The sequence below is a fragment of the Triticum aestivum genome, chromosome 3B, assembly GCF_018294505.1.
Source record: "Triticum aestivum cultivar Chinese Spring chromosome 3B, IWGSC CS RefSeq v2.1, whole genome shotgun sequence".
NCBI classification, from domain to species: domain Eukaryota; kingdom Viridiplantae; phylum Streptophyta; class Magnoliopsida; order Poales; family Poaceae; genus Triticum; species Triticum aestivum.
Window position 1 is genome coordinate 432464572 of NC_057801.1, and position 11827 is coordinate 432476398.

Consider the following 11827-nt stretch of genomic DNA (forward strand, 5'->3'; position numbering starts at 1 on the left):
AGTGCTTAGGCAAAGCCATGCGCGGATCAAATCATCAACACCGTCATCACACTATCGTGCTGATGAAATCTCCCTCGACCCTCTACTGGATCAAGAGTTCGAGGGACGTCATCGAGCTGAAGTGTGCTGAATTCGGAGGTGTCGTACGTTCAGTGCTAGATCGATTGGATCGTGAAGACATTCGACTACATCAACCGCGTTAACATAACACTTCCGCTTTCAGTCTACGAGGGTACATGGACACACTCTCCCCCTCTCGTTGCTATGCATCTCCTAGATAGATCTTGTGTGATTGTAGGAATTTTTTTGAAATTGCATGCTACGTTCCCCAACAATTAAGTCTTTCATGTGTGGTTGAATTGGCAACTCAGCTGCTAATACTTGAGAATATTCTTTGGCTCCCCTTATGTCGAATCAATAAATTTGGGTTGAATACTCTACCCTCGAAAACTGTTGTGATCCCCTATACTTGTGGGTTATCAGTCCCCAACACACCCAATACAATGGAAAATTGTATAGGTGCACTAGTTCGGCAAAGTGATGGTGATAAAAGTGTAATATGGATGATAGAAATATATTTTGTAATATGAATAAATAAAAACAGCAAAGTAGCAAACAATAAAAGTGAGCACAAATGGTATTGCAATGCTTGAAAATGAGGCCTAGGGTCCGTACTTTCGCTAGTGCAATCTCTCAACAATGCTAATCTAATTGGATCATATAACCATCCCTCAAAGTGCGATGAAGAATCAGTCCAAAGTTCTTATCTAGCGGAGAACATAAGAAGAAATTGTTTGTAGCTATTCTTTCTGATCGATCTATCCAAGAGTTCGTACTAAAATAACATGAAGTTATTCTTTCCGATCGATCTTTCAAGAGTTCGTACTAAAATAACACCAAGTTATTCTTTCCGATTGATCTATCAAGAATTCATACTAAAATAACACCAAAGCAAATTTAGATTCATAATACTCAATCACACACAATGAACCTCAAAGAGTGCCCCAAGATTTCTACCGTAGAAAGTAGGATGAAAACGTGCATCGACCCCTATGCATAGATTACTCCAATGTCACCTCAGGAATCCACGAGTTGAGTGCAAAAACATATATCAAATGAATCAATATAATACCCTATTGTCACCAAGGGTATTCATATGCAAGACATATATCAAATGCTCTGCAATCCATAAAAATATTCAATTCGATAAGAACGAAATCTCAAAGGGAAAACTCAATTCATGACAACAAGATAGAGAGAGAGAAACACCATATGATCCAACTATATTAACAAAGCCCGCAATACATCAAGATCGTGCCATCTCAAGAACACGAGAGAGAGAGAGAGAGAGATTAAACACATAGCTACTGGTACAAACCCTCAGCCCCGAGGGTGGACTGCTCCCTCCTCATCATGGTGGGCGTAGGGATGTTGAAGATGGCCTCCGGTGATGATTTCCCCCTCTGACAGGGTGCTGGAACAGGGTCCAGATTGGTTTTTTGTGGATACAGAGGCTTGTGGCGGCGGAACTTCGATCTAGGGTTATTTTTGATGGTTTCTATATTTATAGGACTTTTAAGCATTGGAATCACGCGAAGATGGGCCACAAGACACCAGGGCACTCCTGGGAGGCTAGCGCGCCCCGGTGGGTTGTGCCCACCTCGTGGCTCTTCTGTCCCCCCCCCCCCCATGAAGCTTCTAGTACCTCTTTTCTTCCCAAAAAATCATCAAAAAGTTTCGCTGCATTTGAAGAACGTTGGTTTCTGCACAAAAACCAACACCAGGTAGTTCTGCTGAAAACAGCGTCAGTCCGGGTTAGTTCCATGCAAATCATACCAAAACCATATAAAATTGTTGTAACATGGCATGAATACTTCATAAATTATAGATACGTTGGAGACGTATGAGTAACGCCATTTTTTATTTCAAAGGTAACACCATTAGTTGATGAATCATTGTGGTTGTGGAAGATGCATCTTGTAACGTCCATCAACTGACTTGTTATTGGTCTGACTGATGTCTTGAGACTGAATGAGGAGCATTGTTCCACTGACGGATCCTTCTTGACTGAAGAATAATGTGTGATTGGTAGTACCACTTCAATTGGTTACGACTCTTCTTTATTGCAGCTAACTAGACCATAGCGTCTATGAGCCTAGGAGTTGGGTCATGTGTCATTACGGGCCTACTCCATAAGGCTTTCCTTTGTCATGTAGTATTGTGACATGCAATCCTCAAATATTTTATAGCTATAATAAGGATGGGCTACAAAAATTAAATTTACAGCCACAATTTTTTTGCGAGATCAATAGTAGTGTATTTCATTATGGTAGGCCTACAATCCCTCGGCAAGAGTTCCTCAACACAGGGGGTTCCTCTTTCGAGTGTGGCTCGCTCAAAGCGACTATAGCTTACTAGACAATTTGCAACACTATTATGAGACCTATGTAGTTTCTGTGGAATAAACACTCTATCAATTATTAAGGACTTAATCTCGGCTACTGAGTGAACATAAGCCTAATGATCTAAACTAGAATCGGAAATACAAGAAAGGGCAGTCGACGAATCAAACTGAACCATGACCGTTAGCTCCGTATGTTGACGAGCAAGCACCAAACCGATCATAATAGCATGGCTCCCCGCCTCCGGTGCGTCGTTATAATCGAACAGATAGCGGTATGCAGCAAAGATGACCGAGCTGTCGTGTATCTGTAGAATCATCCTAGCTGCCGCCGTACCATCCTCCTCACGAAATGACCCATACACCAAGAGTGTCGCGCAGCTTCATGGGGGTGCAGGCCACGGAAGTACCCGGGTCGGTGGGTGATGCTTCGAACGCTCTTCATTGTCCATCACTGACATCTTTATCTTTCCTTTTAGCATATCTTCTCTAGAGTATTTTTGATCTAGCTATAACTCATAGGAAATCCCCACATGCAGCCACAGGCGTGGCCTCCTTTCCATGAGCGATATAAAAAACCGGGCCTGCCAAACTCTCCATACCAACATAATGAGCATATCTCAGCAACTCGATAGTAGCAGCAGAAACAACCAATCATTCCCAGATTCCACCACCTCCTCTTTGCGTGGCACATGCTAGAACTTGGCCATGTCATCCCATAGCGCGGCCGTATGCATGCAACTAGTGCATGGTGTGACCCTTCCTCTTCCCTTCCGCAGATGGGACAAGTAGCCCACGTGGGCATGTGATGTCGTACTTTATTTTTTGCTGTTGGTAAATAGCTCCTGACTCCACCTTCCACGCCCAAATTTTAATCTTTTGTGGGACCTTCGCTTGCCATATAAACTTCCATAGCAGCCTCTCTCTCCCTCCGGATGCGCACTAGTCACACCCTCTGCAAACTCATCATCATGTTGTAGTGTCGCCAGCCGATACGCACTACGTACAATAGACAACCCCGGCCGTCGCGGGTGCCAAGCCAAAAAATCGTCTCGCGCTACGGCGAGGTTCTGATTTTAAGTATCTGTATAACATCCATAGGTCAGAAAAACTCCTCAAGTTGTTCTTTCATCCAAGCACCATTCTCATTTATAAAATCAGGCCCACGATTATATCTGCAATTCCTGTTTTGTGTAATTGGCCAGAGAATCGAGAGAGCTTATGTGCAAGGCTGTTTTTTTTTGAGCCGAGACAGTAGAACAATTGTTCTACGATATTTTCATTAATAAATATTTACAAAAGAACAAACAATACAAAACTAGCCCACACCAGTTCGGGGGAATAAATTCATGATCAAGTTATAGGTGATGTTCTATCCAACTAGTATGTTGCTCCGCTCTACTCTGCTTTGCCCTGAGTTGAAATGCCCAGAGTCCTTCTTTAAGGTAGTGTTTCCAAGTGTTCAAATGTGGAGCAGCCGATCTGAAAATCTTGTCATTCCTGACTGACCATATACTCCAACAGCCCATTACCACAATGTCTAGTGCAATTTCCTGAGGAAGATGCCCTACCGTCAGCAGGATCTCATCATAAGTAGAAATGCCTCTGTGTTTATTGGGGGTTAGATGATCCCAGCAAAGGAGAGAGAAAGGATAGTTTCAGAAGAGATGGACAAGAGTTTCCTCAGTACCCTCTAAGCATAGGGCACAGTTATAATCTTGTAAGAACATGCTTTTCCTGTGCAATAGATTCCTGGTGTTGAGTCTGTCCTGTAGCAAAAGCCATTAGATGATCTTGTGCATCAATCTACATGCAATACTCCAAAGATTTTTGAAGATGATGTGAGCTGAGCTGTTTCCCATGAGCAGTTGATACATTTTCCTTGAGGAGTACTGAGGAGAAGACCAAGAATATGTCCATTGATCCTTATTTTCAGTTGCCACTCTGTTGTTAATCATCTGTAGCACCATATTTAATTGGGTATAAGCTTCATAGGAGAGTGGTCTATGGAATAAATGGTTGATGTCCTCCTATGTCTGTAAATTGATCATGAGTGAAGTGCATCCTAGGTCCTTGAACTATTTTTAAGGTGTCACATAGGTCCTTAAACTATGAAAAGTGCCATATAGGTCCTCAGAAATCCTTGAAGTGTAATAAGTGTGTATATATGTGACACCTCTGAAATAGTTCAAGGACCTACGTGACACCTTCGAAATAGTTTGAGGACCAGAATGGCACACATATTGCACCTTGAGGACCTAGATGACGACTTTCATAGTTCGAGGACCTATGTGACACCTCTGAAATAGTTCGAGGACCTATGATGCACTTCACTCATTGATCATTGTAATGTCTTTGTCCAGTGTAAATGAATAAAGCTGCAGTATCTACATGATTGAAGCCACATTATAGATATACAACTCCAAACTTGCATATCTACATGATTGAAGCACCAGACTGTAGAACAATCATTGTACGATAATTTTCATTAGTATATACTTGGTTATCTAAGATATGCACATATTTTACTAGTAAAATTATTTTACTATGTAATGTATACATATAGAATGACATTTTGGATCTCGGCCTTCATAGAGGCCAAATTTTTGAAAAAAACATTATACAAGTAAACAAGGATGTGAGGTGTATGTGTCTGGAATTTCAGAATAAAATACAATGAAGCGGCAACCTGTATAAAAAGACAAATTCATGGTAGTATCATGCATTTAAAAGCCTCTTTTTTTGCACAACCCTCATCTCAACGTATTTAATCCTGAAAATTTACACACTTATGTATTATGCCATCATGTATGCCGGTATTTTTTCAGAATTTTTTAAAATGTAAAAATATGAACTTTAATGAATTTTGCATTTTGCGTTTAGAGGCTTTCATGAAGCTCGGCCTCCAAAAGCAATTTCAGTTTCAAATGTCAACTATTAATACTTTTTCTGATGGTCTGACGGCATGTGCACTACACGTTTTTTCCTGTACCAAGATGGATCGGGTTTCACTATCATCTATTATCATCAGAGATGACGGCATGCGCACTAGTGTCAATTCACAAACTGGAGCTAAATTTTCTTTCACAAACTAGTGCTGAGGAGATCGTGTTATTATACATAAAATATATCTGACGCGCAATTACGTGTCCCATCATTGCTTGTGCATCTTCCGTTTGTTGAGAAAGTTCCAGAGAACTCTAAGAACAATTGAACACACGTGAGCAGAGTCCCGTGCAACGTGGAAGTGATCCAGCAAGCGGAGTCACCGCTAACTTTTTGCAACCATGCTGCTAGCGCCACGCGTGCCGGCAGTCGCACCACCCGTTCCCAACGCAACGACGTTATATATATGCCCGAGATGCGAGAGACCGACCACATCACAACGATTAGCAAGCGGAGTAGCGGACCATCAATTTCTAGCGCATCGATCCATCCATCAAACTTCGAACACAAGCATTCTATCTGACAGCTCTAGCGGAGGCTGGTTCAGTAACAACAATGGCGTTCGTGCCGATCTGCGTGCAGTGCGGGACAAGAAGCAACCCGTGCCGGTGCAAGGTGGTCGGCCCGACGCTGGGATTCGTGGCGCTCGTCGTGGCCGGGGTGGTGGAGTGGCCGCTGGGCGCCGCCGTGTACCTTTTCCGCCACCGCAAGGGCCGCCGCATCATGGGTCACCCGGCCAGGGTCGTGTACCCTCGCGTCACCGGCGCAATCCCCATCTAATCGACCGCAGCATCTTCCTCTTCGGTGGTGATCTGTCACGAGGTACCGCCGTTGGCTTGTCAAGCTGTGTCATGTAATCTGGGAGGTTCGTCTCTCCGACTCTCAGCGTGTGTTTAATAAAGCGGGGTTTTTGTTGTCGCAGTATTTGCAAGGCTTCGCCGTGGCTGTACCTACTATTTGTTCGTCGATGTGAAGTAGAGTAGCTGTTTTGGTCACCCCGAGTGCTGTGTAATAGTATCGATCAACTTGACTCCTCTTTTCGGAAAATGCTCTTTATGTAATGCTCCCTCCGATCTTCTCTTTTCTGAAAAATGCTTCTTATGTAATGTCTTTTTTTAGAAAAAAAACTCCATCATGTATTAATCAACTTAAAATGTCCGTACAATCATTTATTACAAACTCCGCCACACAGGGCGGAACAGAATGAAAAAGAAAATCATCAGATCTATTATCAAAACTAAACTTATCTCGGGAGCCACCAAATTTGCCCTGTTGATCTTTGAAATATGCAAATTCAACAGCATCTTTGAGATATTTACAACATCCTCCTTTAAATCAACAAGGGATGACATGTTCATACAATTTCTTCCAAGCACAAAGGGCACAACGGAGCAATCAATTTTTAAAATAACAGATACGTCTAGTGTCATTTCAATATACAGGCCCGGCAGGGACGCTCTAAGTTTCGCTTCCTGACACTATTTTTAAAATGACGAATACGTCTAGTGTCATTCCAATATACAGGCCCGACAGAAACGCTCTAAGTTTCGCTTTCTGACACTATAGCAACCTCTTATATAATCGGTATTAATCTTGTAGACCTATGAGGTGGGGGCTGCCAATGAATAACCTTCCTCTCAATATTAATGGTCGGCTGAAATTCCACCTCTGCTTAGCTTTACTTTACCTTTATTGCACATCTTCACATGCAATTTAGCATGACAAGATGAGAAAGATGCTCAATAAAGTTTTACGAAGCTCATTAAGTCTAAGATGGATTCCGTTTCCTTACCAAAGATCAAACCATTTCTCAGATGCTAAACTCTTCGGAACATGAAAATAGTTTGCTCGTGCAGACGAATTTAATTGATCCAATAAAATAAGAACCATTCCGGTCAATAGTTGAAAATCTCTTCATGCGGTAAATTCCACACTTCCTTCAGTGCCATATGAAATGCACGAGCCTTGGGATAACTCACCAACGTGTGGAAAGTACATTCATTTCCAGTACCATAGATTGAGCATGTACCTAGAATAGTTTGATGATGTTTGACCCTGTTGACTTGAACCGCCAGACTATTAAAAGCAGCTCTTCAGTCAAAAATTCTAATTTTTCAAGGAACATTAGCATTTCAAATATATTGCAGAGACTTCTATCCCCATTTATGACATCATTAGAATTGCCTAAATTGATTGATCCAGAGCCAGTCTATATGCATTCTTCATAAAAAATAAACCATTATTTTCATAGTGTCAAGCAATAAAATCTCCCTCACTCATTCTAAGAGTGTGTAACTTTAGGATCTTCACTGCATCATGGATAAGAAATAGATGTTTTTTATCCTATCCCCTAGTCTCAGTCAAAAATAAGTGTCATGGTTTTAGTTTAAATATAAATTAAATTCATGAATCCTCTCCGATCCGAAGTAGATGTCGTGAAGTATTATTCAAACTAGTCATCATCGTCACCACCTCGGCGATGTCGAGGAAAAAACACTTGCAAAAGAGACAAATAGGTCTCCATTCCTCTAGCCGCCGTCAAAGGTAAGATTGGGAAGAGAAAGGGGACAGAGGCGACGGTATGCAGGGAAGTTATGGCATCATCTCTGTCTCGGGAAGCATTCTATCAGGCGAAATAGAATCTCATATGAGGGATACATTTCCTACCAATTCCTATCCAACATCTCATATGAGTGATACATTTCATACCAATTCCTATTCGACATCTTTAGCATAGAGCATCTATTGCCGGACATAGCAAATATGACATTTTAAACGTTCGCGGACGTGCCCGGTCAGTGATCAGGCATGTTCGTTTTGAGCCCCTATTTGTCCGTTCGCGCAGCCACCATTTTTATTTTTCTCCTCATATGCCTGGTCACTTGCACGTGATTGACGAAGATGAAGAAAAAAAATAAAAAATAAAAAAATAAGAGAAAAAGTGGTCCGCAGTGGGGCCACGTCCGCCCGGGCATGTCTGCGAGCCCTCATATCCTTTTTATATTTAATATGAATATGAGAGTTCGCGAACAGCCCATGAGTGTATAGGAATGATATAATGGGTCAGGTTGGGTCATATTTTTCTTTCTCTCATTTGTTCGATTAGTTCTCTTTTCTTTTATCCGGTCAGTAACTAGACGCGTCCGTGAACATATGAGAGATGGTTTGAGACGTTCGGCTGTAGATATTCTTACAGACGTTTTCAAAACCTCGATTCTCCTTGGGCCGACCCATTTAAAGGTACTCAATGGACCGGTTGCTGGTTTTCCGAAGCCTTCCAGGCCTTTTTCCCTTTTTATTGGTTTTGTTCCTTTTCCTTTTCTTTTTCTAAATACTTGAACTTTTTTTGATTGGTTTTCGTGAACTTTTCTAAATTTGCATTTTTTGTATTTAACGAACATTTTTAATTCATTAACTTGTTTAAATTTTGTGATTTTTTTATTTGTGAATGTTCTTTTAAAATTCATGGGTTTTTTTTATTTTATAAATTTTTTAATCAAATATGTGAACATTTTTTGTGTTGAATTTGTTTTGAACCAGTGAACATTTTCCGAAATCAATGAACCTTTTTTAATTTGTGATTTTTTTTCAAATCCATGAACTATTTACAATTTCATGTACTTTGTCTCAGTTTTTATGAACTTTTTGAATTAGTGAACTTTCCTAGATTCGTGAACATTTTTATTTCCTGAACTTTGAATCCATGATTTTTTTTTCAAATTTTGTAAAAATATATTAAATATGTTGACTTTCCAGATTCCTAAACTTTAAAAAAACACGAACCTTTTTATTTTCACATTTTTTTTAAGTCAATGGTCAACATAGGCCCTGATCAATAGTCAGTTGTGGCCACTCAATTGAGACCCGAAGAAATCGAGGGAACCAAAGAAAAAAAACAGAAACCTTTTTCTTTTGAGCCAGCAATCGAGGAACAAAGCCAGCGCTAGAAACATTGTGTTTGAGCACGAAAGTACCATTCTACATCCAGGAGCAAATGCTCCTGCTGTGAACAATAAAATCAAAAAAATTTAAAAAATTCTGAATTTTTTTATGACATACTTTCACGAGTGTTTCTTGTGCATGAAAAAATTTATCACGAAATCACATTCATGGAAGTCGTGCCAAAAAAACAAAATTAAAGCTCCAAAATGCTTTTGTAAGTAACATTTTCAGAGCATCGATTTTATTTTTTTTACCACACCTTTCACCAATGTGATTTCGTGATGAAATTTTACATGCACAACAAACATTTGTATAAGTATGCCACACAAAAAATTCAGATTTTTTTAACTTTTGTTTGAATTTTTTTTATTTCAACCAGGAGCATTTGCTCCTGGGTGTAGAAACTCCACTTCCGTTTGAGCAGGCCTATAGGTGTTTGGGAGTGATCTATGACCAGGAAATATAGAAAATGATATATACATGGGCTTAGACTGACAATCAATGATATATACATGCTCATTGGACTGACAATCAGGGGCAGGCCCAAGGTTTGAAGGCCGAGTATTTGAGGGGTGGTGTATTCATTTTTGAAACCTAAAGGCCTTGTGTTTGATGTGTATAAACTAAATCATTAGTTGAGGGTCTTTTGCAAAGGTCACCTCCACCTTCTTCGGTGTTGACAAGTGGCGCACTGCATGTAAATCACTTCTCGTAACTTGTGTAATTTCTTTCTTTCATAGATTCATTTATTCAAAATGTTTTATCTCTCGATCTGTGTGTTCAAATTCTGAATCACCTTCACCGTTGGATTTCTCACGTTAGGATCTTAAAAAATAGGTCTCATGTTAATAGGTTCCGACGAACTATTTTTCACAAAACCCAGAAATCGGCAAAACCCAAAAGAACCAGTAAGAAAAACAACATAAGAAACGAAAACCAAAAAAACCGATTAGCGCAAAAATAAAAATACAGGAAAACCAAGCTTAGAAGAACAGTTGTGATTTTTCATTTTTTAGGAGCACCAGTTGTGCTTTCTCATGTTAACGAAATTATGCTTCTCTCAAAAGCATATAATGTTTTTACAGAGAAACACAACTATGCTTGTATTCTTTTCCGGAGAAACACAATTGTGCTTCCCGCAAAAGCAAATCTCGTGAAAGCATAGATTTTCTTTTTCTTTTTTGAGAAGCACAATCTCAGAAGCGAATAGGTGCTTCTTGGGGAAGCACATAGTTTTTTCTAAGAAGCATAGTCACGCTTCTCGCGGAAGCAAATTTATGATTTCATGAGAATCAAATATATGCTTTTCTTGCAGTATATATATATGATAGACACAATTTTACCTCTACATATATATATATACAGTTTGGGACACCTAGTTGTCCAGACTCCTTGCCTTTCAAATGCTCGATTGCATTTAGATGCGTGTTCACGTATTACATTATAATTGACTGATTTGGAAATAATTATGGCAGAATACCTATCATAAATATGGCCATTAGTAGCATGCAAGACAATAATTATGTAGTAGTAACAAATAGGAAAGAGAATGCCACGTATGGCAACGTTGCATATTTGAGAGCTATTTATTTGAGAGACACAAATCCAAAATTAATGTGTATGGAGACATTTTTCATACGTGTATTAGTAAGAGGTATGTTGTACTCATCCGTGAAACATGCTTTTTTTACTTTAGGTATATGACATATTGAGTATATGATATTATGGGTATACCCAATGGGACGTTCGGTACGACTCGGTCTTAATGTTTATCTAAATGCCATATGCCTTGAAAATTAATTCATTAGAAACATACATACGAACATCCATTGGGTATACGATATCATAGGTATATCCAATGTATACCTAATAGGTATGTACGTACAATTTGAAGATTACGGTATATGATAAACTAGGTATACAAAATAGGAGGTATGTGTTGGAAATATGCCCTAGAGGCAATAATAAAAGTATTATTATTATATTTCCTTGTTCATGATAATTGTTTTTTATTCATGCTATAATTGTATTATCCGGAAATCGTAATACACGTGTGAATACATAGACCATAACATGTCCCTAGTGAGCCTCTAGTTGACTAGCTCGTTGGTCAACAGATAGTCATGGTTTCCTGACTATGGACATTAGATGTCATTGACAACGGGATCACATCATTAGGAGAATGATGTGATGGACAAGACCCAATCCAAAGCATAGCACAAGATCGTGTAGTTCGTTTTGCTAGAGCTTTTTCAATGTTAAGTATCTCTTCCTTAGACCATGAGATCGTGTAACTCCCGGATATCGTAGGAGTGCTTTGGGTGTACCAAATGTCACAACGTAACTGGGTGACTATAAAGGTGCACTACAGGTATCTCCGAAAGTGTCTGTTCGGTTGACACGGATCGAGACTGGGATTTGTCATTCCGTATGACGGAGAGGTATCTTTGGGTCCACTCGGTAATGCATCATCATAATGAGCTCAAAGTGACCAAGTGTTTGGTCACGGGATCATGCATTACGGTACGAGTAAAGTGA

At 39.8% G+C, this 11827-nt stretch overlaps 1 protein-coding gene across 1 annotated transcript; it reads left to right on the forward strand.

The window, feature by feature from the left end:
- The first annotated feature begins 5769 nt into the window (after positions 1-5769).
- Positions 5770-6268, forward strand: LOC123065471 (uncharacterized). The gene has a single exon (XM_044488740.1). The coding sequence runs from the start codon at positions 5903-5905 to the stop codon at positions 6125-6127; it is 225 nt and encodes a 74-aa protein (XP_044344675.1). The 5' UTR covers positions 5770-5902; the 3' UTR covers positions 6128-6268.
- Positions 6269-11827: the final 5559 nt, after the last annotated feature.